At 40.7% G+C, this 28,000-nt stretch overlaps 1 protein-coding gene across 1 annotated transcript; it reads right to left on the bottom strand.

The window, feature by feature from the left end:
* Positions 1-5: 5 nt before the first annotated feature.
* LOC139367166 (ubiquinone biosynthesis O-methyltransferase, mitochondrial-like) lies at positions 6-27,516 on the bottom strand. The gene is made up of 6 exons (XM_071105303.1): positions 27,259-27,516; positions 11,894-12,031; positions 5,101-5,200; positions 2,966-3,217; positions 2,100-2,259; positions 6-1,765 (listed from the first exon to the last, which is right to left on the bottom strand). Exons 1-6 carry the CDS (start codon positions 27,429-27,431, stop codon positions 1,569-1,571), a joined length of 1,020 nt encoding a protein of 339 aa, XP_070961404.1. The 5' UTR covers positions 27,432-27,516; the 3' UTR covers positions 6-1,568.
* Between the last annotated feature and the right edge of the window lie 484 nt (positions 27,517-28,000).

Below are 28,000 nucleotides of genomic sequence, written 5' to 3'. Positions count from 1 at the left end.
TATACTTGGAAGAAAATGTTTTTATTGTTTATGTTCAGCTCACATAATATAATTTAAAAGTGCATTACGGTGTATGTAATAGAATAAACGAGGCAAACAGTAATGTATACATTAATAAATGGATTTCTATAGCTTCCAAAATATATTTTTTTACAACGGTGGGAGAGTGCCAAGATGGAGGCATGGGGGCCTATCAGTCATCAAGTGTATATATAAATTATTGGTGCCAACCCAGTGCCGCCTGTATCCATGCGCTCTGCTTTCCCCAAACCGGTTCGGGGTCAGCATCGCACCTCAGAATAAATGCTTTTCAAACAGATTCGTTGTAGTTCTGAAATCGTATTCAATAATCCATTTATTATAGCTTCCTGCTTATACATCCAATATCCTTACTGCACAGCCATACTGCAAGCGTGTGCACTCCAGCGGCGCTCACGTCAGTGGAGGTAGACTACAATTGGACAAATTGTACATGTTCATCCTGGTCTGCTAAATTTATGGCAGAGCAATCTTATTCTGCTTACATCGACCCATAATCCAAGTTGGACATAAAATGAGCAGCTTTTAAATGCAATTTGTTAGAAGCCGGTGGGGCATGTGACTAGAATAACAACATTTGTGTCATGAGGGTAAAAAAAAAACATATACCTTTTTACATTTCAGCACATAGTCCTGGGCCTTGTCTACATATAAGGGCGAACGGAAAAATATGACAGAAACACACAGTCCATCTGTGGAGGATCAAATACACTACTGTGACTGCACTTCTTGAAACATCCGGACAATGATTGTGTCTGTTTTGAATAATAACTTGCAAGCATGATTTTAGTTGGAGGCTTGTTTGGGTCTTATGTAATAGTTCAGCCAGAAGCCAATTATAATCTCAAAATCACCATGGCTACAGAGTAGAGAGAAAGAGAGCAAGAAAAGGCCAAAAGCAGCCTGATCTCCCCCTCCTATATTTCAGGGATTAGCAGGAAATATGTGGACAGAAAATATAAAGACTTTTCTAATATAAAAAGCCCTCAGATCCTGAATTTCAGCACAGGATTTACAACTGAAACACCACATCACTGATTTGGACTATATCTTCACACTGGTGAAATGACACTAGAGAGGAATAATCATCAGATCAGAGAATATTAAAGGAAACCATTTCATTTCCTAATGGAGGATATAATAAGCATGTCAAGACAAACAACATCCATACAATGGATTTTGATGAACAGACATTGTGACTGTATTTGAAGAAAACATCCTGCTCAATAGTAAATCAGAGACCTGAGATGTCAATCATGGTGATGAACACTTCTACCATAACAGATGACATTGTAATGACACGCCTTGAAAGCTTAAACAGTTCACACAATTCAGAGGGACTCATTATGCTGTGAACTCACAGAATAATCATGGCCTGGCTGAAAGAAAACACTATGTATTTGTATCAAGCACTGAACTATAACTTTCTCAAATGCTTTGTGTTTTTCAGGTCCATTGCCTTTCCCTTCAGAGATCAGAGGATCTGTGTTGCAGCTGACCACTTATGACAACTCTCTCCCACGGTCAAGTCAGTTGTACCAGCGTCTGGCCTTAGCTTGGGCCACTATCACGGTGGGGTCTTCGGGGTCGTCCTCGTCAAGGTTCGGTTCCTCCTCGAGTTTGACCGCGTGCAGGGCGTAGTTGATGCTGGTGCTCTCTGTCCAGCTCCAGACCCCTGACAGAGGGTTATACAGCATCCCTCGGATAGACTCCACATGGAAACCATCTGGGCCGGAGTAGAGATCGAGAGGAATAGGTCAGAGAGAAATAGAGAGGGATAGAGACAGAAGATGAGAAATAAGAAAATGGGACAATTGAAAAGACAGAAAGCGAGAATGGATGAGAAAGAGAGCGAGAGACAGAGGGTCACACACACACACACACAACCTTCTATTGGAAAGTGAGAATGAAAGAACGAGACAGCCAAACATAGACACCAGTATGCCTTCAAAAAGCGGCACCAGCACAATAGTAAAATACCAAAAGGTACAGTAGAAAGAGCTAAGAGGAGAGTGAGGAAGAGAAGTAGCAGCATGTGAATGAAGAGCAGGCAGACTCACTGGACTCTAGCAGGCGCTCCAGCTCCATGGGGCTGACAAACTTGTCCCAGTCATGGGTCCCACTGGGCACGATGCGTAGCACCTCCTCTGCTGCCACGATGGCCAGGGCGTACGACAGCTGGGTCTTGTTGATGGTGGTGATGAAGAGGGAGCCTCCTGGCTGCACACAGGAGGGAGACCGTTACAACCCAGGGCTGCGTTCACTTGGCACCAGGAGAGACTACCTAGATTGGTACCTGGTCCAATAAGAAATGCTCATTTTCCTTTTCCGTTGCAAAATGTTTTTGTTGTGTACACTAATGAATGTGATCCAACAGATGTGTGTTGCTTCGGATGGCTCTATTATTGTCAATTGAGAGGCAGCAACACAGGTTTGATAGATAATGCAATAGAATAAAAAACAACTACTGAAAGATCAGGTAAAGGGGACAGGCCTGTGAATGCTTCATCTATAACACATCAGAGACTGTACACACAACTAACATGGAGAGATGAGAGCTGGTTCACATCTCAACCAATGAAGCTATTTTAAAACATGACATTGTACAGAACAAATTATAATTTATGATGGTCAGTGTTAAAAGAGCAGCTGAGAGATTTGGGCCAGAAAGAGTGAGAATCTGGATGCAATGGTATTAGAGGAGATTAGGAAGATTTGTGCTCTTTCAACTAATTTGTCCTCCAACACACTGACCGAGGAGATTGGAGGCATCTGGCCCTTGGACCGATAAAGAGGTCAACCCAAAAGATAGTCGATAGTACAAATCACGCACACCCAAACACCACAGATAACTCAATGAAGCGACTGTTCTCTCAGAGAGAACAGTCATGAGTGTGTGGAATGTGAGACGAGTCACATGACCCACCTTGAGCACCTGGTTGCAGCAGAGTGTGAAGGTTTCCAGGTCAGCCAGATGTTCCACCACCTCCGAGGCCACCACTGCATCAAACTGCCCCGCTCCCTGCCCCCCCCTTTCAGAGAGCTCCTCCAGAGTGATGGCACGGTAGCGCACATTGCCACGCAGGTCTGGATCATGCCACGCATGTACCTCCGCTGTCCCAATACTGTCTGCCACCGGGTCAATGCCTAGTACATCTGCCCCCAGTCTACCCAAGGGCTGGGAGAAAGTGAGTTTATACATAGGGACTTCAGAAAGTATTCACACCCCTTGAATTTTTACACATTTTGTTATGTTACAAAGTGGGATTAAAATATATTTAATTGTCAAATTTTGTCAATGATCCCTATATCAAGGCCAAAGAAAAACATTTTAAAATTGTAGAATTTAAGTAAAACACTAATATGTCTTGATTAAATAAGTATTCAACCCCCTGAGTCAATACATGTTAGCATCACCTTTGGCAGCGATTACAGCTGAGAGTGTTTTTGTGTAAGTCTTCAGCATATTTGCATACCGGGATTGTACAATATTTCCCCATTCTTTTAAAAATTATTCAAGCTCTGTCAAGTTGATTATTGCTAGACAGCGATTTTCATATCTTGCCATTGATCCTCAAGCGGATTTAAGTCAAAACTAACTAGGCCACTCAGGAAAATTCTATGTCCTCTTGGTAAGCAACTCCAGTGTTTATTTTGCCTTGTGTTTTAAGTTATGGTCCTGCTGAAATGTACATTTTTCTCCCAGTGTCTGGTGGAAAGCAGACAACCAGGATTTTCTTTTCCTCTAGGATTTTGCCTGTGCTTAGCTCTAATCCATAATTCAAAAAAAAAATCCTAAATAACTGCCTAATCTTTGCTGAAGACAAGCATACCCATAACATGATGCAGCCACCACCATGCTTGAAAATATAAAGAGTGGTATTCAGTGATGCATTTGCCCCAAACATAACTCTTTGTATTCAGAAAAAAGTTAATTTCTTTGCCACTTCTGCTACTCCGCTTTCCTCTTTTTTGTTGTTGCCATATTGCAAACAGGATGCATGTTTTGGATTATTTTGATTCTGTACAGGCTTCCTTCTTTTCACTCTGTCATTGAGGTTAGTATTGTGGAGTAACTACGATTGTTGTTGATCCATCTTCAGTTTTCTGCTATCACAGACATTAATATCATTGGCCTCATGGTGAAATCCCTGAGCAGTTTCCTTCCTCGCCGGTAACTGAGTTAGGAAGGAAACTTGTATCTTTGGAGTGACTGGGTGTATTGATATACCATCCAAAGTGTAATTAATAACTTCACCATGTGCAAAGTGTCTGCTTTTAAAACATATATATATTTACACCAATCTACCAATAGGTGCCCTTCTTTGTGAGTTATTGGAAATCCTCCCTGGTTTCTGTGGTTTAATCTGTGCTTGAAATTCACGTCTCGACTGAGGGACCTTACAGATAATTGTATGTGTGGGGTACAGAGATAGGGTAGTCAATTTTCTTATGCTGTTGACACCCGTGTTCACACCTTAGTGCTGCCTGCTCGCCCGCAGCCAATCTCCATCCTTCCACAGCTGATCTCTTCTGAAAATAATTCCCCTAACTACACGATCCTCTGAGACGGACTCATACAGTCCAAAGTCTAACAGACTGTGTGTGTGTGTGTGTGTATTTCTGTCTGTGTGATAGAGAGCTATATCAGACCTGAAGTTGTCTCCTCAAATCAAAACAAAACTGCTGGTATGAGTTCACTTCAAATAAGAGCAAGGAAACAAATGCAATCCTTTGTAGATGTGAAGTTATCAAACACAAACGACCAACTGTCCTTTTCCACCAAACTCTGACCAGTGAAATTGAGAAGAAATATGAATGTATTTGACATTTCAAATATTATTAGCAACTGGTAGAGCAAGGAAAAGGTTTGCATCACAAGCAGAAGAATTGTACTGTACAGGCTACATTCAAAGTGAAGCTAAATCTGATTTGATAGCTTGCAATTTAAAAAAAAATGGAATTTCCAAGCAGGTGTATGGGGATAGGAGTCAGTTGTCCACAGCAGCATCAGACTGCATATCTATCTCATTCATACACACAAAAAAATACACATTTTACCTCAGTGAGCAACCCCCCTCCACAGCCTACGTCCAGTATTCTGAGCCCTGCCAGGGGTTTTCCCGGGCGCCGCCCGCCATGTGCGTTCAACAGATTATCCCTGAAAGAGGTCAGAGGTCACACTGTGAATACACACTACCACTCTTTCCACCCCATCCCCAAAGCCATACAGTGCATTCAAAGTATTCAGACCCATTTACTTTTTCCACATGTTGTTACCCTACAGCTTTATTCTAAACTTGATTAAATTGTTTGTTCTCAATCTACACAAAATACTCCATAAAAAAAAACAGATCACATTTCCATAAGTATTCAGACCCCCTTCACTCAGTACTTTGTTGAAGCACCTTTGGCAGAGATTACAGCCTTGAGTCTTCTTGGGTATGACGATACAAGCTTGGCACACTTGCATTTGAAGAGTTTCTCCCATTCTTCTCTGCAGATCCTCTCATGCGCTGTCAGGTTGGATGGGGAGTGTCGCTGCACAGCTATTTTCAGATCTCTCCAGAGATGTTCGATTGGGTTCAAGTCCAGGCTCTGGATGGGCCACTAAAGGAGCCGGTCAGCTCTAGGAAGAGTCTTGGAGATTCCAAACTTCTTCCATTTAAGAATGATGGAGGCCACTGTGTTCTTGGGGACCTTCAATGCCGCAGACATTTTTTGGTACCCTTCCCCAGATCTGTGCCTCGACACAATCCTGTCTCTGACAATTCCTTCGACCTCATGGCTTGGTTTTTGCTCCAACATGCATTGTCAACTGTGGGACCTTTATATAGACAGGTGTGTGCCTTTCCAAACCATGTCCAATCAATTGTATTTACTCCAATCAAGGATGATCAATGGAAATAGGATGCACCCGAGCTCAATTTCGAGTCAGGTAGCAAAAGGTCTGAATATGTATGTAAATAAAAGGTATGTTTTTTATTTTTAATGCATTGGCCAAAATGTCATAGGGAGGTAGTCAGACCTGACCGTGTGGTGCAAGGACAACAACCTCTCCCTCAACGTGATCAACACAAAGAAGATGATTGTGGACTACAGGAAAAGGAGGACCGAGCACGCCCCCATTCTCATCGACGGGGCTGCAGTGGAGCAGGTTGAGCTTCAAGTTCCTTGCCGTCCACATTAACAACAAACTAGAATGGTCCAAGCACACCAAGACGTGAAGAGGAAGAGGAAGAAGTCGTGAAGAGGGCACAAAAAAACCTATTCCCCCTCAGGAGACTGGGTTCTCAGATCCTCAAAGGATTTTACAGCTACACCATCAAGAGAATCCTGACAGGTTGCATCACTGCCTGGTATGGCAACTGCTCAGCCTCCGACCGCAAGGCACTACAGAGGGTAGTTGTTAGGAATTTTATGAGTAATGACTAAACAATATCTACATTTTAAATAGAACTATAACTAATTAAACTCTACTCTGTTTTTTTATATCTGATTAATAATGTTAATTCATAAGGAAGGGATTGTGTAGCATGAAACAGGGGGTAATTAAACATAATAAGTACCATTCCAGCTGGGTTGGGGAGGAAATGGATTGTGGGTTTTAAGTAAGCAGAAAGGATCGTTAACCTATGGTTGAACCGACTCAACTTAGCTCTGGGATGTTTAGATAAGGCAGCGAGTGTTTTCCTGGGTTTTCCATTATCTGGAACTGTCTTCTAAATAGTGATGGATGAAGGTAAAGACTCCAGAAGTTAATATTGATAATAGTGTGTGTCAGCTAGGAGGTTGGAATAAATTTTTGAACCTGCTTTGTCCTGGTCGTTAGGAGGAAGGACATTTTATAACCTATGACGTCATGTTTTGTATATAAACTGTTGTTCGTGTTTACATGGGAGTGCGCTCCGAGAATAAATACTATTATCTAATTTTGATAAGACTGATCTCTGTCTATTTTATGCAAGTAAGAATCTTACAAATTCTTATAAATAGACTGAGTGGTTTAATTAATGTACACAAAGGAATTATGAAATTCCAATGACAGTAGTGCGTACGACCCAGTACATCACTGGGGCCAAGGTTGGGCCGACCAACCAGTGCTCCCGCACATTGGCTAACCGGGCTATCTGCATTGTGTCCCACCCATCACCCCAACCCCTCTTTTACGCTACTGCTACTCTCTGTTCATCATATATGCATAGTCACTTTAACCATATGTACATGTACCTCAATCAGCCTGACTAACCGGTGTCTGTATGTAGCCTCTACTGTATATAGCCCGTCCTTTTACTGTTGTTTTATTTCTTTACCTACTGTTCACCTAATATATTTTTTTGCACTATTGGTTAGAGCCTGTAAGTAAGCATTTCACTGTAAGTATTCAGCACGTGACAAACTTTGATTTGATTCCTGCCATCCAGGACCAGTATTCCAGGCGGTGTCAGAAGAAGGCCCTAAAAATTGTTCTCTCTGCTACCGCACAGCAAGCGGTACCGGAGCGACAAGCTGGTGACACTGTCTGTGACTTATTTAGAATTCAAGGCACACTTAACCAGCATAGGTACCACACTCCGTAGCGATATGCCATCCCATATGGTTTGCGCTAAGTGGGACAAGTGGGACTATCATTTGTTTATCAACAGGACAATGACCTAACACACCTCCAGGCTGGAGAGGAGAGTGATGGAGTGCTGCATCAGATGACCTGTCCTCCACAATCACTCAACCTCAACCAAATTGAGATGGTTTGGGATGAGTTGGACCGCAGAGTGAAGGAAAAGCAGCCAACAAGTACTCATCATATGTGGGAACTCTTCCAAGACTGTTGGAAAAGCATTCCATGTGAAGCTGGTTGAGAGAAGGCCAAGAGTGCAAAGCTGTCATCAAGGCAACTTTGAAGAGCCTAAAATATATTTTGATTTGTTTAACACTTTTGGTTACTACATGATTCCATGTGTTATTTAATAGTTGATGTCTTCACTATTATTCTACAACATAGAAAATTGTTTAAAAAATTAAGAAAAACCTGTGAATTAGTAGGTGTGTCCAAACTTTTGACTGGTACTGTATATTCACCCCAAAAATTACATGGGGGATTGGAAATGATGCAGAGAATTACTGATAGAAGCCACAATATTAAAGCTGATCTACCCCCTAAATTAAAAAATATATATGTTTAACAAAAAGCTATGATCCCTTATTGATGTCTCTTGTTAAATCCACTTAAAATCAGTGTAGATAAAGGGGAGGAGACAGTTGAAATAAGGATTTTTAAGCCTTGAGACATAATGACAAAGTGAAAACATGTTTTTGGAAATTTGCGAAATATCTCATTCACATTCACGGCACTGAGTCAATACTTTGTAGAAGTATTTTTTGCAGCGATTACAGCTTTGAGTCGTCTTGGGTATGTCTATCAGCTTGGAGTCATCTTGGGTATGTCTATCAGCTTGGAGTCATCTTGGGTATGTCTATCAGCTTGGAGTCATCTTGGGTATGTCTATCAGCTTGGAGTCATCTTGGGTATGTCTATCAGCTTTGCACGTCTGGATTTTTTTTTCTCCCATTCAAGAACTCGAACAGTTAAAAAATGTCAAATTCCTGCCTATCCCTCGTCTGTTTGTGTGTGTTTGTGTGTGTGCTCTCCATGTTTCCCCACACCTCCTACTGTCACAATCCCCTTGGCTACACAGTCGTCAGGACAAACGCTGCCCTCCCATAATCCCCCAGCTAAATTACAACTTGAATCTCACAGCACCATCCCCTCCATCTCCATTCCCCTCCGTTGACCCCCATCTCCATCCCCTACACTCTGGCTGCTGTCCCCCCAGGGAAGATGTACATGGAGCGGGCGAGGAGTCACATGTGTCCCTTTCATTACTGCCCTGCCACTAGATCTCCTACAGCCTTGGCACAGAGAGCGGGAGAGAAAGCCTGAGTGGGCTGCAGGGAGAGAGCTTTAGCCTGGACGCCCTTCAGAAACTCTAACACTACCCATCCAGCCCATCTCACCACACAACTCTAATGCTTTTGATGAGGGACCATGTAGCCTACCGCTACGCTTCCTTCTGGTTTCTGCTACCAAGCTACACTAGCGTAAGTAAATAAACAAATAATATCCCCCCAAAAAAGGAGGCTTCTGATGCTAAACCAACCAAATCAGTGCTGTTGTCCCCTCGTTTAAACAACCTGAGGGCAGAGACACATCAGTGTTGAGTCTGACATCCCTCAGTCACACTGTCAACACAGACTCATCACCGCCGGGTCACAAACAGGAAGGAAAGGGATTTTCTACTACAGTCTGGATGAATTATAATGCACTGATTAGCTGTGAAGAATATAGCATATCTTATCAATCGAAATACCCTCAGATTTGCCGAGGCAGAATAAACTCTTTCCATATCATCTGCCCTTGTATCATCCCTATACATTTAAATAAATAAATATATATATATACACACACACAGTATATCACAAAAGTGAGTACACCCCTCACATTTTTGTAAATATTTGAGTATATCTTTTCATGTGACAACACTGAAGAAATGACACTTTGCTACAATGTAAAGTAGTGAGTGTACAGCTTGTATAACAGTGTAAATTTGCTGTCCCCTCAAAATAACTGAACACAGCCATTAATGTCTAAACTGCTGGCAACAAAAGTGAGTACACCCCTAAGTGAAAATGTCCAAATTGGGCCCAAAAGTGTCAATATTTTGTGTGGCCACCATCATTTTCCAGCACTGCCTTAACCCTCTTGGGCATGGAGTTCACCAGAGCTTCACAGGTTGCCACTGGAGTCCTCTTCCACTCCTCCATGACGACATCACAGAGCTGGTGGATGTTAGAGACCTTGCACTCCTCCACCTTCCGTTTGAGGATGCCCCACAGATGCTCAATAGGGTTTAGGTCTGGAGACATGCTTGGCCAGTCCATCACCTTTACCCTCAGCTTCTTTAGCAAGGCAGTGGTCGTCTTGGAGGTGTGTTTGGGGTCGTTATCATGTTGGAATACTGCCCTGCGGCCCAGTCTCCGAAGGGAGGGGATAATGCTCTGCTTCAGTATGTCACAGTACATGTTGGCATTCATGGTTCCCTCAATGAACTGTAGCTCCCCAGTGCCGGCAGCACTCATGCAGCCCCAGACCATGACACTCCCACCACCATGCTTGACTGTAGGCAAGACACTTGTCTTTGTACTCCTCACCTGGTAACCGCCACACACGCTTGACACCATCTGAACCAGATAAGTTTATCTTGGTCTCATCAGACCACAGGACATGGTTCCAGTAATCCATGTACTTAGTCTGCTTGTCTTCAGCAAACTGTTTGCGGGCTTTCTTGTGCATCATCTTTAGAAGAGGCTTCCTTCTGGGACGACAGCCATGCAGACCAATTTGATGCAGTGTACGGCGTATGGTCTGAGCACTGACAGGCTGACCCCCCACCCCTTCAACCTCTGCAGCAATGCTGGCAGCACTCATACGTCTATTTCCCAAAGACAACCTCTGGATATGACGCTGAGCAAGTGCACTCAACTTCTTTGGTCGACCATGGCGAGGCCTGTTCTGAGTGGAATCTGTCCAGTTAAACCGCTGTATGGTCTTGGCCACCGTGCTGCATCTCAGTTTCAGGGTCTTGGCAATCTTCTTATAGCCCAGGCCCTCTTTATGTAGAGCAACAATTATTTTTTTCAGATCCTCAGAGTTCTTTGCCATGAGGTGCCATGCTGAACTTCCAGTGACCAGTCAGTATGAGGGAGTGTGAGAGCGATGACACCAAATTTAACACACCTGCTCCCCATTCACACCTGAGACCTTGTAACACTAACAAGTCACAAGTCACCGGGGAGGGACAATGGCTAATTGGGCCCAATTTGGACATGTTCACTTAGGGGTGTACTCACTTTTGTGGCCAGCGGTTTAGACATTAATGGCTGTGTGTTGAGTTATTTTGAGGGGACAGCAAATTTACACTGTTATACAAGCTGTACACTCACTACTTTATATTATAGCAAAGTGTCATTTCTTCCGTGTTGTCACATGAAAAGATATACTCAAATATTTACAAAAATGTGAGGGGTGTACTCACTTCTGTGATATAGTGTATATATATATATTTTTTGGACCTCACACCTACTTCAGGCATTTCTCACTTCTGATCTTCTTGTCTCAATGTAACTGGGGTCTGTCAATAACTTGTACTGCCTGGCTCTGACATTTCAATGAGCTCAGAGAGGTGCCCCTCTAGTAGGTGGGGGAGGGGCCGGGCCGTACTGTGAGTGACACGGGGAGGAGGGAGACAGCAACCAACCGACTCGCTATAGTAGACTAATAGCTGCCATAGCAATGATTAAATAGTACCTGTTTTAACTGCATCAAACCGGGAGAAGCTAGTTAAGCTAGCTAACGTTAGCTAACTAGGCTAACTGTGGTTGCAGTGCATGTGCTTTCTCATCCTACAGTTGCAAAAATAGGCTCTATGACTGTAGCTTATTGCCACTTTGATGATTTATGATTGACCAACAACAAGGTACACACGCCACTCTCGTGAAAAGCAAGAGCATTATCCTAATTTATCTGTATGCATTATCTGTATGGGCTCTTCTGGACACGTCAGTTCAAATTACACATACCATAGACCCGTGACAATAATATCAGACCCATGACATTCATTTAGAATTATGGAGCCAGACCCGCTCAAGTCGAGTATTCGGGTACAGGTGGATCCGGGAAGAATTGTAACTGACTCTCACATGGAATCTACTACTAAATTAGCCCTAAATCGGTGGATGATTGTGGCATCTTTAATATGCAATTGGGTGAATAAACTATAGGCATACACACACGCACCGTATGAAAGGCACCCTGAGGTCATTCATTGAGTGGAGGGCTGCGAAGTCTCCCTGCTCATTCCACCACTTGTTGGCGAGAAGCTGGAACCTCTTCACCTCATTTGGGTCCACAGTGGTCTTGGAGGCAGAGCGAATCCTACAGATACAAAACAGTTGTCACCAAGCACTCAAATACTGACATGTATTAGACATTGGGGACGTCCCAGGTCGTCTCTATTGCAGTTACACAACGTAGATCTCACAATGCCTGAGTCATATTCGTTAGTGCACACACCAGACCCAACAGCAGGATGAATTGACTACAGGGGCAGTGAGGGCACACAATTTGAGTGTTCATGCATTGGAATTATATTGAATTCTTCTTATATCATGCTATACTACATTAAACATCAAGTTAAAATGCTGAGACTCCGAGATCATTGATTGAGTGCTTTTGAAGTGACAGGTTGGTGCAAAATCTGTAGCCTATCTCCATTGCACTGTAGCAGCACAATGGACAGTGCCCTACACACTTAAACAAGGCTATTTTGGTCATAAATATAGGCTACAAGATAGATAGGGTAATTCACCCATTACAAACAGCCCATGTGAATGTCTTACCAAAATAGTGCAACTTAAATGCTGAAAGAAGTGACAGGTTGGTGTGAAATCGCCACTGCGCTCTATCAGCACCATGGACAGCGCCCTACAGAAAGACCTCTGAAAACCCATTTGCTGAAATGACACCACTGGCTGGCTATACAACCAAGATTTTGATTAAAACCAACCAGCTAGATTGTTTACCTTTTCAGATGAGTTTCAGCCTCTGTGATGCTCTGTGGAACTTCAGTAATCGATGAGTAATCGATCATTCTATTCTACCCAAAATCTTTCCCCTCAAATGCCAGTTGGATTAGTCAAACTTTCCTAGGGTGTAGCATGCTTCTTCTGTGCTGACTGAACACATCTGTCAAAGTGGATGTAGCCCCCCTCATGAGCCCTGTGATTTCATTTTGAATATTGTGTGACATGTATGTGGCGTTGTGGGTTATGGTGCTAAACACACTTTGCCAAGTTCCTTGTCATTCGGAGAGTATATTCCATCATAGACAAAGTCCACTTCCACCCTCTTACTCAACTCTTATGTCCAATGTCCCCCTCAGTGGCTACTGGTTTGAATTAAGGAAGTCAATGATGTCCACAATCACCAAAATTGTGAGATTTCTTGCCAGCTGCCAGTCACTAAAAAGTGTTGACACCAATGTTCCCATAGCACTTCAAAATTGTTTCTTTTCACAGTGTATTTCAAATGCTCTTTGCTTAATGCGTGCCTAGCAAATCAAATCGTATTTGTCACATGTTTAGCAGATGTTATTGCGGGTGTAGCAAAATGCTTGTGTTTTTAGCTCCAACAGTGCAGTAATATCTAGCAATACACATCTAAAAGTAAAGGAATGGAATTAAGAATATATAAATACTTGGGCGAGCAGTGTCAAATCCTTTGGTACCATCAATAGCATGCTTCTAGTTAGAATACCCAGCTTGGGTGAAGGCTTTGTCTGCGTTAGCATTGGCCCCAACACAGAACTCTCGACACGGGAAACAAAATGACACATCTGCAGTAACAGAGTATTCCAGCCACTCTCTTCCTATGAACCAGTTGCTATTAAATTAAAGTTTTTGGATTGAAAACCTGCAGCTTGGGCAGGATTCTAAGCTAACCTGGGCTTTCTACTCTGTTCCAAGAGCATCAGGAACAGTCGGAGGTGGCGGGGCTGTGGAGCCGTTATCCCGGTGGCGCTTGTGGAAGGGTGGGTAAGCTCTGCATGTGGAGCTCGACACCATCATTGCCGCTAGGCTTGGCGGCGGCCTCAGTGGTTGGCGCTGCTGCTCATTACTCTCCTTCTTTTGGCTTTGTTTGGGTACTTTGGCAAACAGCAATTTCTGATATCCATCGTGGCAGATCAGTTGGTTTGAGCTAGCTAAATAGGCTAAGGCGATTATAAACATTTTTTACAGCTAGCTAAGAAGCTAACTAAACTCTGTAGCGGTGGAGAGTGAGGAAGAGTTAAGTGAAGCAGCTTCAATGGTAAACATGACACCACCTTGCAAATAAAAAATTACCTTACGGAGGTGTATCACTTAGTCTACCACAGATGATAAGCGTTTTCTCCTACTTTTTATGGAAACCTATGGGGGGTGATAAGAGACATAAGCCTAGGCAACTGTACAGCCATGTGGCTGTTGCCTAGCATTGAACGTCTGACTGACATGACACCAACGCCTTCCTAACATCTGCGTCGTGTGTTAATGAAAGTCATAATGTGCATAGTTTATATTTATATTAATTAAATCTCAACCATAAATGTTAGAAACATACTCTTTTTCCGTGCAAGCAGACACTCCAACGTAACCACCTTGAGCTATAGTGTAGCCTACAGTTTGTGTATTTCCTGTTATCGCTAATGGCCTAGAAAAGATAATGTCCAATCTGTAGGTAATCTGTCTTTCCTTCAACACCTCATGGCATGGTATCTCGCTGTATACGGATCTAAATGTTGTTAGCCAATTAGACTGTGTTGTGTCGTGGGATAATCAGAATTTGTTGGTAACATATGTAAGATGTTTTATATTTATCAAATGTGTGTAAGTTAATTCTCATCAGAATGGTATTTTGTATAATACTGTGGGCAGGGTTGCAGTATCTGTTCTACGTCAAGACTAAGTTGCATGGCCGCTGAGAGGGGTGAGGTCAAAGTGTCATCATGTGTAAGCATATCTTTTGCTCCACTGTGTGTGTGCCAGTTCACTCCCTAGTTTTCCCATCGGAGATGGCAGTGTCTGGAATCATTCTCCTCTCCGTGAGCTTGTCCAGGAGTTTGTATTTAGAGTGGGTTGTATCTAAATGACAATTTGATATATGCCTGTTGATATGGATGATTGGTTTATGGTTTCACGGGTTTGGGAAAGGAGACAAAGCTGAACGATGAGTTATGTCTATGCTGTCTGACTATGTGTGTCTTTGCTATTAAAGGAACTCAGTTGCATTGTAAGGGGGCTCTCAGAGAATTCATGGTTAGACACTGAATTTATCTGAGAGTCACAGGGTTGTGATAGAGCTCATATAATTAAAGATGGACTTTTATAACTAACTCTGACTTGTGTGTGTGGTTTGCTCCCATGATTTGGTAAATAGAGGAAATTTCCACGACATTTGGCGACGAGGAGGGGATGTGAATCTTCACTCGGTGACCGTTCCTATGATCTAGGTAAATAAATCGTGCACGAGGGATCCCCTAAACTTGGGATCTCAGGGAGAACCACACTTCGGGAAACGAAGCAGATGGACCAACCTTTGATCTAAGAGGAAGCGAGCCGAGTGGATACCACATCTCGAACTGAGTTTTTTTTAAAGAAAAAGGTGAGCGAACCACACACAGATTTGAAGTCAAGTTTTTTTTAATTATGCCTGTTACGTATACTCTGAGCGTGAATTCCTTTGTAAGGAAGGCACCTTGGCGGCGTAAGCAGGGCCGAGTCAGAGGAGAGTAATCTGGGGGTTTTGTGGACTCAAAAGATACTCTGCGCTGTCCGGTTGCCAGTGACCAAGAGCCCTCCTGACACTGAATTGATCACAGTGGGGATTTGGTGAGGTCTGTCGGGGTGAGGGGCCAGGGGGTCTGTGTGTTCTAGGTGAAACACGGCACTTGGTGAAGCCCTATTGGAAGAAGGACCTCATTCTGTGCGTCTGTGTGATTTGTCTAAGTGACCCTCAGATGTGGTGAATTCCAATTATTTTAAATGTGCTAGCCAGGTATGCCCTAGGTTTACTCTGTGTGAGTCGGACCGTTCTGTGTGAACAGGGTAGGGTTACTCTGTGTGAGTCGGACCGTTCTGTGTGAGCGGGGTAGGGTTTACTCTGTGTGGGCAAACCTTTTGATGTTCTGTGTGGACGTCAGAAAAGTTCTATGTGAAAAATCTGACAAATCCTGTGTGGATGATCCTGAAAGTGTGTGAGTAACTAAGATTTCTTAAGTTTTATATGGATTCTGTGAATTATTTGAAATTATGATAAATGGTATGTGTGTATAAAGTAATGCTGAAAATGATTAGATACAATTTAAACCACCCATTCGTAGACGTACATAGGTTTTGAGTTGATATCTTAAATGGATAATTTGATAAAGATGAAGTTTTTAAGCACTATTACAATAATCTACAAAATCTGGGAAATTGAGCTCTAGAAACTGATTAGAGTGTGTCCACTTTTGGTTATCTTACCCTAACGATGTAACTATAAAACGCATATTGGATTATCTCCGTCTGGGGGAAATATTTCAAATCAAACTGCCCTTAAGGTCTGAACATGTTATAATTTTTCTTCCCAGTATGAGAGAAGTTGCGGGATTTATTGAATAAACTGTTTTCCATAAAGTTAAAGAGAATTCGAGGGATGCTCGATGTAATTTATAATGTTGTACAAAGCCTAAGGTTTTCCATCAAGCTAATTATCATTGCGTGATTAAAGTGATGTAGTAAAGTAATTGAAATACGTTGCATAAGTAAACATAATCTACTTTTACTGTTTCCTAGTCATTAACTGTCGATTTTATTCTTTGATTGCTAATATGTGTAATTTGGAATTTGAGAATCATAGCTGGAGTAACGTTTGTACATTAAAATTGGGCTATTATTCTTCTGGGAATTACCGATAATGACGTGTTTTGATTTTACTTTGTAAATGGGGTTTATATCCGGAGAATTTAGGTTATTGGCAATAGCATTAGTGGTTCAGTGGTAGAATTCTCGCCTGCAACGCGGGAGGCCCGAGTTCCATTCCCAGTCACGGCGCTGGCTCAATTTAGAGTTTCTGATTGTAAATAATCTAGTTGTATGTTTTGCCTGGAAAGTTATGGTCGCTGGTGTTTGTATAAGAGATAAATTGAACGTTTTCAATAGATTTTTTAGGTTAAATTGATAGGCTAATTCAATTTAAAATAATAACGAAGCGAATTCTGATGCAAGACGATGTCTGTTCACTAAATTATCTGCTGGAATAATGTATTGAGAATTGGGTCGTATTTAAATTACTGTATCAATAGAGAAGACAGTTACCTAAGTTAAAGACACTCTGAATGATAGCGGGGAGAGAATGGCGATAGGAAAGTGGTTACGGAAATGTTTTTCATTCTTATAGATTGACTGACGCATGTTATAATTTTTGCGCTGTGTGTGTTATTTTTAAAGAAATAGGATACATTTCATAAGTGTGGAGAGCAAAGAGAAGAGTTATGAAGTTGGGGTTTTAATCTTACGATAGAGGTAAGGAAAAACGTTGAAATGAGAGGGGTTATATTTTTGCCCAACTGGGGGAAAAATAAATAGGAAAGTTGAGTTGAAAGTATGTAAGAGAGTGGGTTGTTATGTTGGCTGCTCATTGTCAGGGAAAGTTGCTGGAGGCAGGTAGATTGTTGTAGAATAACGTACATTTGCGTTATTAGTTTGAATATACAATAACCTTACTCTAATTGTTTTGACCGTTGTTCAGGTACATTTTTTTCTGTATTTCTAGAGGCTGATTCGCTAGGTGGGCATCATAGATTTGTGGGAGACTGGATGTCTGAATCATGAAATATTGTGAGAATAGATTCTGATGGTTATTGATTCTTGGTTTGATTGTTTAAGTAACACCAGTTAATTTGAGCAGGAAAGTTCACGTACTCTAAGGTTATGGTATGTTTCCATTATGTGGAACAATGTCAGGTCATTAAAGGTGATTGCTGGATTGAATAGTACGCCAACCTGTTGACAGAAGACTGAATGGGTATGAATGTTGAAAAGCAAGCTTGGGCCAAACTAGTAAACTAGTATGTTAAGTGGGGGAGTATCATAGATTTTAATTATAGTGTTGTTATAGTAGTTATATAGTGTAGTCAAAACAATTTCATATGTTTTGGGAAATTAGCTAGGTTGAATTTGGTATTTGAGTTCCTTTATTATTTGCTGTTTGAAAAAAAGGTTGGAATCAAGTAAGATGCCTTGGCACTTAAAATCAGATACCACCAGGAGCTTTTTACATCAGTACTTGTTTTTTGAGGAACATGCAGACTGTGTTTTATTTTATTGAGATGTAAACATGAGTCTCTTAGCTATTTTGTCATCTGAATCATTATAGTAGTGAGTTCTTGTGTAGTTTGTTATTTGCATGAATTTATCACTGTATCATCTGCATACATTGGAACTTCAGACCCTGTACAGACTAAAGAAAGATCATTAATGGATGTGCTGAACAGTATTGACCTTTGTGGATATCAGTGGGGGAAAAAATTAAGTTTATTTTTATTTTACGATGATGAGACAGCACCGACTTGAGGGATTTTAGATTTGTTTAAAAAAATCAGAATTGTTTTTTTACTAAATTTATATCAACAGATTGAAATTATTAGGGTTGCTGATTAAAAGTTTTTTTTAGGAGTTGATTTAACTTATCATGCATATACATTGATTTGATTAAAACTTATGATTGATGATTTGAGGTACAGTGGAATTATCATTAGGTTTGGTTTATAGTTTGAGTTTGAGTTTCTGAGTCATGTAGTGTAATGAATAATAAGTGTTATTGTGTTTTCTCCGGGAAAATGGATATTTCACTGTCTCTCTGGAATGTTTCCAGGGAATATACTCTTGGGGAGAGTGAGTGAAATTGGGGCCATAAACTACCACATTGAAGGGGCCACTCACCACATTGGGATTGTAATGAGTTTTTATTTTCTGACTTTTCATTACACACGCAAATTCTTTTGATAAAGGAATGTTCTGGGAACATGGAAATACGAAAATGTTTGGAACTAGTTGATTATTGTTTGCAAATTGTTTTATATAGTGCAAAACACTGCTTTGGAGGGTTTTGTATGACCTATGACCTTCTGATGACTTTCCGTTGTGGCTTGATCACCCGCATTGGAAAGCCATTTGGAAAATAAATGTATGGTCATTTGTAATACTGCTTTCAAAATAATTTGTGTAATTGGTAAATATGTTTCTTAATCCATATTTGTAATTTGGACCAGTGTGAAGAGGGCATTGCTTTTAACTAAGGGTATGCTGCTTTAAGTCTATTTTCCTATGACCATAGGGGTTAAATAATTTTTCTTTGTGGAGTGTTTTTGTTTTTTTTTCTCTTCAGTTTAGTGATTTTAATTTGATTAGGTTAGCTGACATTTTGTTTTACATTACTCTCATACGGAGAGATGTGTGTAAAACATGGGGGAGGATTCAGTTTTTTGAGGGTTTGAATTGAAGTTATGCAACTTAAGTGATATGTGAATGAGTGTATTGTATTGTTGAGTGTATTGTATTGTTGTGTTTGTTTTGTTCTATTCCCGAGGGGTATAGGTCTAACTTCTTGATCCTGGGCTCTACGATGGAGTTGACAGTGAGATGGGGAGTATAAACCAGTTTGAAAGAATAGTTTCAATAGAATGTGTTGATATTCTCTGTGAAATATGTTTAGATATGTGTGTTAAGAATAATTGGTAAAAGTAATCATTTATCATGTAGTTTAATGAACTGAACTGAACTAAACTGTTGTTCTGATCTGTTCTTTCGAAGTTATCATGAAGGGTGACATCAGACGGTATCTTAATGCATGGAAGAGATAATTTGGACCGAATGGTGTGTGTACCTCAAAACCCCCTCTAACTGGCTGAAGAAGAGAGACAAAGGCATTGAAGGAGGCTTTCCTAACCACTTCTACCGAGAGAAAAGAACCAAGCCAGAAATTGGTGTACAGTATCAGATCTAAGCTATCAACTGCTTTTCTTTCATGGTTCTCTCATACTGTGAGGAGTCCACTTGGAGTGTCTGTTCTGACATTTTCTTATGATGCTGGTATGTTGGTTGACGAATGGACAAGACATTTGTGGTAATGATGAGACATTGAAATTGGGACATTATCATGGGCCGTCCATTTTGAACTGTAAAGCTATTTGAAGAAAAACGAAGATGCCAGAAGATGCCGTGCCTGAGAGGGGGGGGGGTTTAATCTAACTGTGCCATTAAAATTGTTTATACTTTTGTGGTATCAGATTGATTGAAGAGGTCTACACCATGTAAATTGTAGTAATTTAGATTAAGAATGCATTGAGATACTGATCTGTATTAAAATCATGATTAAAAAAGTTAATAGTAGAATTATGGGATAATTATACTGTATGTAAATCTGCTAATATTGATGTGTGTTAAATTGAGGTTTTTACTTTGAGTGATAAGACAAATTTGAATCACTGAGGAGTGCTATTCTAAATATTGGTTTGCTAAATAGTTGGGTTGTTACTTATGATTTGTAATATGAATGATTTCAATGACCTATTCTCTATTCCTGAGTATATTGAGTACTTAGAGGGATGTCTGTCCTATATGTTGTGAGGAGGCCTGTGTTTAGACACTGGTTCTCATGTAATTTACAGAGCATAAATATGTTTTATTTTCCTCAAATGGATTATTCTGTGTTATTAAACATGTGCAAGGTTGTCTTGTAGAATAAAGGTTGTAATCTTAGTTTCAGAAGGGAGAAAGCTTACATATAAGCTAAGGTATTTGACATTGAGGGGATTTGAATTTTAAAATATTGAGTATGTTACTATTCTGATTCTTCAAAAGGGACTGAGTCCCTTGAGAGGGGAATGTCGTGGGATAATCAGAATTTGTTGGTAACATATGTAAGATGTTTTATATTTATCAAATGTGTGTAAGTTAATTCTCATCAGAATGGTATTTTGTATAATACTGTGGGCAGGGTTGCAGTATCTGTTCTACGTCAAGACTAAGTTGCATGGCCGCTGAGAGGGGTGAGGTCAAAGTGTCATCATGTGTAAGCATATCTTTTGCTCCACTGTGTGTGTGCCAGTTCACTCCCTAGTTTTCCCATCGGAGATGGCAGTGTCTGGAATCATTCTCCTCTCCGTGAGCTTGTCCAGGAGTTTGTATTTAGAGTGGGTTGTATCTAAATGACAATTTGATATATGCCTGTTGATATGGATGATTGGTTTATGGTTTCACGGGTTTGGGAAAGGAGACAAAGCTGAACGATGAGTTATGTCTATGCTGTCTGACTATGTGTGTCTTTGCTATTAAAGGAACTCAGTTGCATTGTAAGGGGGCTCTCAGAGAATTCATGGTTAGACACTGAATTTATCTGAGAGTCACAGGGTTGTGATAGAGCTCATATAATTAAAGATGGACTTTTATAACTAACTCTGACTTGTGTGTGTGGTTTGCTCCCATGATTTGGTAAATAGAGGAAATTTCCACGACAGTTGTTACCAGTTCCCAGTAGCCTACATCAGACAACCAATAAGAGTGCGTGTCCATGGCTTTCAGAAGAATAGAGGAGTTCAAAAGGTGCTATTTGGGATCCTTGGGATATCCCTTCAGTCGAATAAAGCCGTTTTCCCACATGGTCCTTGCAAACCTGGATACTTGGGATGTCCCTACCAACTATACATGTAAAATGATTAAGTTTAGTGTTAGCAGTGAACGTTCATAGAGTGAGAGTCTGGCACGGTATTTGAGAGCTAGACAGCAACATAAAAAAAGACTGTCTATTTTACAAGTGGCAGAAGCAATTTTCGAGTGTCTGCACCAGATATTTTCCTTTTAGACGATGAAAATAATTATCAAGATGTCCATGATCCAATTGAGGAGTAAGTAGGCTATATTTAAGTTGTGATATCGTTAGGAAATATTTAGGTCTACTGTGTTAAGGCAAATTTGGTTTTTGAAAATAATAATTTTGTTGATATTGAGTTGATAACGTATTGTCGAAAGCACATAGGCAATATTATTTACTGTGACGATAGCGGAGTAGGCTAGTGTACAATAACGTAATTTGATGTGCTAGAATTATTTAATGGATGAATTAAATTGTAAATTAAAATATACACACGTAAGAAATATTATTTACATTGTAATACACTACTTGTAATGTACTATAGCAGTAGTCATCAACCTTTGAGTCAAAATCACTTTGAGTCAAAATGTATGCTGAGATCTACCGCTCTGATTTTTTATTAACATGACTTAATAAATCCTCTTTAGGATTGGACCCTTTTTTTCTTCAATTTTCCACCTAAAATGACATACCCAAATCTAACTGCCTGTAGCTCAGGTGCTGAAGCAAGGATATGCATATTCTTGGTACCATTTGAAAGGAAACACTTTGAAGTTTGTGGAAATGTGAAAGAAATGTAGGAGAATAACACATTAGATCTGGTAAAAGATAATACAAGGTACAAAAAATACAAAAAAAAGTGTTTTTTTCCTTTTTTTCCTATAATCTTTGAAATGCAAGATAAAGGCCATAATGTATTATTCCAGCCCAGGTGCAATTTCGATATTGGCCACTAGATGGCAACAGTGTGTGCCTGCATCTGATGGTCACTCTCCCTTTCCTGATTATGTGGGCTGACCAAAAAGGGACACCTTTTGCTGATGGCAAAACTCGAGTTGCACCACATTATTTCTGCCTCATACACAAATTCATGCTGTTACTCCTATGAACAGAGAAAGTTAAATATTCCTCGATATTAAAAAAGACCCAAGCCACTAATAGCAAACGCAAGCCTATAGATACACTTTCCTACTCATTCATTACTGCTGCACTGCTTGTTGTAGCACTGAGCGGAAATAGGAAAAACGCGCATTTTATGGCTTATAAAAAGTGTTGAGTACAAAGTGTTGACAGTGCCGAGTAAGAACTTAAACATGAACGCACTCATAAAAACAGCAGCTCTTTGCTGTATTCGATGACAGTCTCTCTCTAGCCATGGTTTTAAACGTTTTGAAATCTCACAGTATCAATTTTTCCGTAGCTTTCTCATCTGAGCAATCTGACCTAAGGGTTTTGACCGTGTAAACATTGTCTGCTGTTCATTTATTTTCTGGCCTTCCAAGAGATACATTTGTAATAATACGAAATATAATATAATTTATTTTATATTATAATCAAGGTGAGACTGAACGAAAAAGAAAAAGGAGCCACCAGAGAAGAATCAAAAGGGACCAAATGCTTCGAAATCCGGGCGATTGACTTGGCTTGGAAAAAGGACGAAAGACGAGACCCGGGAAAGCTTGGTGCTCCTAGCTGGGGTCTATTCCATTAAGGTAAATTTAAAAACCTCAGATGATAATAATTTGCATTTGCCACCTTGTGGTGGGTGGCATCGCCATGCTGTCAGCAGTACCAACACTGGCCCAGGGGTTTCTCCAAATAGTCAATTTCAAAGCTAACCACTGGGTCACATTGAATAACTGCCACTTCCAGGGTAGGAAAGACTATTGAGAGTAAATATTACTTCATCATAGGAGAGCTGTAGCTCCGCCCACCAGTGATGTGGAGCAGAGCATGCTGGGCGATCTCTAAGGTGAACTAGAGAAAGTACACAAGGCGTGATAAGTTCCAGCCATCTCTTGTGATTACCTATATAGTTAGCATTGTTTGTTTTAGCAAAGGCCAGTGTGCGTCTTTCAGAAATGTGAGTTCATATTTCTTACAATCCATGTGTTGTCGACGCACTGTTATGCCAATGAGCACGTTTACCGCGAGCAAGCAACTAAGCTTGCTAACCCTTTTGTTTCTGTCATCTCATTTCAGACATTTAACATTAGCATTTCAGAGTCTTATATGCCCTGTGGTTATATGGATGTATACTGATTATGTGGGTATTTTGTTAGCAATGAGCCTTGGGGATGCATTATACATTCAAGTTCGTGCAGTTGTGTGAGGATGATAGTGCTGCTCAGTACTGCTGTGTAATTGCACTCATCCGATCATTCATTAGTAAAGTCACAGCCATGTTGTATTGCCCTGTGCAGCAGAACCAACTGTAGCCATTATTTATAGCTTATGTAATTGGAGGTTGTATTAAGCCTACACCTGCCATTTACTATTGTATTTCATTTCCCACTTTTCAGAACCACACACTCTTAGTTAACACACTTGTCAAGCCATACACTGTGCTGTGCCGTTACTGCTCTGTAAATCAGCGTCATTAAACAACCTCAACTGGAATCCTACTGGTCTGTCATCTGTGCCCTTACAAGCACCTGGGAGAGAACAAGCAGTGCTAAGTAAAACCTAACCCTAAAGAATATACAGTCCACCAGGTCCTCAACTACACCCAGGTAGGTGCTGTTAAGGTGTGACACCACCCTGGAGTTTCTCTCACAACTCATCTCTCCATCTTTTCCAGGGACCATCCCTTGCCTCCCTTATCAACCCCACTGACAGAAAAAGAAATTGACATGTATCCTTTCTTTTCTGTCTGCCATTAACATTATTGCATGTCTAATCGGACATTTAAATAATTCAATAACTGTATTTTTACATACCTGATAATCCTTTAACCTGTGTGTTTGCTTTTTTAAGTCTCTCCTACCCTTTTCTGTTAACTCTGATCCTGTTCTCCATGACCTAGGGGGTTCTGCCTAATACCCAGACATGGATCCACCGGATTTCCTCCATTACCAACCACCCTCCAACGTTTCATTACATCAGCTCCTGTTATTGTCATGTTGTCATTATTTGCTATGAAAGAGAAAGACAACTATCATACTGGGCACATAATGTGAGATGCACAGATTAGCTAAAAACACTAGCACTGCTGAGCAGCAGCGCCTGTACTTTGCAGTTTCCCTCTTCCAAGACTGACTACCTGATGAAAACAAGTGACCGGCAGAACCTCCCAGCCACACAATACCCACCTCCTCTATTCCACACACCAGAATTCAGTATTTCAGTCTGATTGCCATGTGAGTGTACAACAAATCTGAAAGTAAATCGACACACATGTACCAACAAAAGTATCAAAGTTTGTGTATTTAAATGTAAAATATTGCCAGATTGGTTTTCACAGCTGTTTCGTAAGATGTTCATTATTGTAAACTGTAACGTATCCCTTGATGGTATTTGTTAGTTCAACATTGTTGTATTATAAGACATACACTAGATATATTCAACCACAAGGGTGTACTAATGAGCTAAATCAGAGGACTAATATTACTTCAGTGTAGATAAGGGAAGGCCTGTTTAAAATTAAAACATGCCAGCCAGACAAGCCAGTGTATGAATCAAATGTATTTGCATATGAACAGAGTGGAAATTGGCTGACTTTGATCTGTAAGGTAAGCAACATTAATGTGTGGGGAGGGGCATTGAAATTATATTATTTTTTTACCCTGATGCCTGTTTATTCATAAAAATCATAAGATTAAGCATAACATTCATCGCAATGGTTAGCATATGCAAATTAATAGGAATACATTTAGCCTAATTGATAACAAATATGACATGGAAAGTCAGGATCCTAATCAGGCTTTTGTTTGTCAAATCCAGATTAAATAAAGGTCTTTATGTGTGTCAAATCTGTAGGTGCTTGTGGGCTAAATCGATGACAAACAGCTGAAATGTTCAGGCTTCATCATGATCTGTGATCAGAACAGACTGGGGTGTTTTCGGTTCCGTTTAGTCTAACGATATGTGTAAGAACGCAACTGCATTGAAATGAATAGCCTGATTTAATGGAATTCTCCTGAATAATACAATTTTTTTATCTCTAAATTGCAGAGCATTTAATTAACCATCATTTTCCTGTGATGTTGAGGCTGAGCAAGACTTATAGGCTAGTAGACTATGCAGAAATAATCGTGGAGTTATTCATTGTTATAGCCTAGATTGCTTTATATAATCTGGACCATAGGACCATTTCCTATGGCTAAGAAAACAAGTAGTAGCATATGCTTTTTGCCTCTCTATGACAAGGGTTTGGCCTATATCCTCAAACACGCCCTCAATTTGAACCCTGCTTTTAACCACAAGACATCGCCACAGAAATGTATAGCCTAAGAATTTCATGGTGACAGTGATTGTGTCTGATAACCTCTTGTTTCTGAATAGGGCTACCTCCAACAAAGAAGCCCATGCGTCTGTGTTGATGTGAGAAATAGGCATATCTAAACAGCAATGATGGCTGGCTGCGATATCAACTAGCCTAATAAGTTTTGCATTGAGGTGATAGCCCTATTTTATAAAAAATAAAAAAATAATAATAAATTTTTAAAAAATCGACTAATTAAATTGATTAGATTACTATGGCAATGAAAAATATTTTTTGCAAAATCATGTAGACGTTTGTAAGCCGTTCATGGGTTGATCTTTAATAATAAACTAAACAGACCCTTAAACTAACGTGTGAAACACATGTAGATGTTTTTAACATGCAGACCGGACACGTCGCGTGCGCGAGCGTCGCAAAATACATGTACAAATCCATATTATTGAATTATTGCACCCACACTGCTTGCACACCAACGAGCATCTGGGTTGCCAAGGGCTAAAATAGAAGTCATTCCTATTTCTGACGCAGATCGCGCTGCAAGTCCTGCCTCTCCCATCTCCTCATTGGTTTATAGAAGCATCTCATTGGTTATACCCACATGGGTGATTGAAAGACAAACTGTTTTGCTGGTTGTAGTGGTAATACTATGAAAGTGTAGATGCCAATCACCATATAAGTTCAAATATGAAAAAGCCTGGAAGGAGTAGCGATGACTAGAAACGAGTCGGTTGGTGGTTTTATGTGTGGATTAATTGTCGGAGTAGAGGATATTGTGCATTTCAGGTAAAATAACAACTCAAATGTTTATATCCCAGGACAAATTAGCTAGCAACAGCAAGCTAGCTAAATAGGACAAATTAGCTAGCAAGTGCAAGCTAACTGGCCATACATGTTTAATAATTTTCGACCTGTCCCCAAATGAATGTCATTGGTTCAGAGTTTGTTTTGATATTTTAACCTGCATGTCGTGATCGCGTTTGGTGTAGGGGGACAAAATACAGTTATACACGATAGCGCACGCGCCCAGCCGGTTTGGTGCATAAATTGTCAGGTCTGGTCAACATGTTACACGCAAACTGACACGTGACGCGATCACCACATCTACATGACGTGTCGTGAACTTGTCGGTAGGGCATGGCACACACAGAAGCTAAACAGTCTACATAACACTGGAGAGTATTTGGAATAATCCGTTTTCCTAATGCTTGCAATTATGAATACAACCCTGGGGTGTAATAATTAGTGCACACAGTGGCAAAACGTTTGGCAACGAAAACTAGTTTCTATTTACGTAGGCCCCTCCCGTTTGCATTCTTGTCTAGTGATAAAAACCCACGCAGCGCCCTTCTGAGATGCTCAATACGACTGCAAAAAGACAACCTGGAACGAAACCATTTTCCGTTAGCATGGAGTTAGAGAAACTGAGTCCACGTGCAATCGCTAAGACCCTCATACCACATCTGCAAACTAACATGTAATTGTACCATACCTCACATGCGCGAAACCCATTTGAGAGCGACGCTCCAGAAACTGCGTGTGATGTTCACATACTGAAGTCCAGCTGACTGTAGTCCGAGTTGAAGTAGGAGTGCCATTCACCACACTTGTTGAACAGCGGGTACAAAACCCTAAGATGAGACGTCCAAACTTCTTTGAATACATGTCTGTTTCTTACATTTATGTGTTCGGTAGACAGGTCAATGTGACCGTGGTGTACTCATTCTCTTACTGTTCGAGTGGAAACACTGCTGTGCATATAAAGTTCCTACTGGCTACTGGTTCCCTGGCTAAATCTACTCCAGTCCCAAATTATTAGTGTATAAATACTCAATTAAGCCAACACTGAGTTCAGTAATATATCAACGATTAAACAACTGTAACGTAGCCTGTTGTAAGGTGGTGGTTATACATTATAATGATTGGTGTTGAACATACATTTGTGTATATTGTGTATGTGGACACCCCTTCATACGAGTGGATTCGGCTATTTCAGCCAACCCGTCGCTGACATTGTGTATACAATCAAACACACAGCCATGTAATCTCCTTTCCAACAAGTCAGTTCATCAAATTTCTGCCCCGCTAGAGCTGCTCCGGTCAACTGTAAGTGCTGTTATTGTGAAGTGGAAACTTCTAGGAGAAACAGCACCCCAGCGAAGCAGGTACGCCGAGCACAGAAAGCCACCATCGCGCGCATAACGAACTCTGAACCAACTATATTAATTTGGGGA

Source organism: Oncorhynchus clarkii, chromosome 2 (assembly GCF_045791955.1).
Source record: "Oncorhynchus clarkii lewisi isolate Uvic-CL-2024 chromosome 2, UVic_Ocla_1.0, whole genome shotgun sequence".
Classification (NCBI taxonomy): domain Eukaryota; kingdom Metazoa; phylum Chordata; class Actinopteri; order Salmoniformes; family Salmonidae; genus Oncorhynchus; species Oncorhynchus clarkii.
This window is presented reverse-complemented; position numbering and strand designations above follow the sequence as displayed.

Bases quoted from the DNA above. Each gene is read 5' to 3' on its own strand.
- LOC139367166 (XM_071105303.1), bottom strand. From the start codon at position 27,431: ATGTATTCAAAGAAGTTTGGACGTCTCATCTTAGGGTTTTGTACCCGC. The intron at 5,201-11,893 runs GTGCGTGTGTGT...GACCTCTTTCAG, and splicing joins CTCAGGGTGCCTTTCATACG to GGATAATCTGTTGAACGCAC. The intron at 2,260-2,965 runs GTGGGTCATGTG...TCCTGTGTGCAG, and splicing joins GCTGCAACCAGGTGCTCAAG to CCAGGAGGCTCCCTCTTCAT.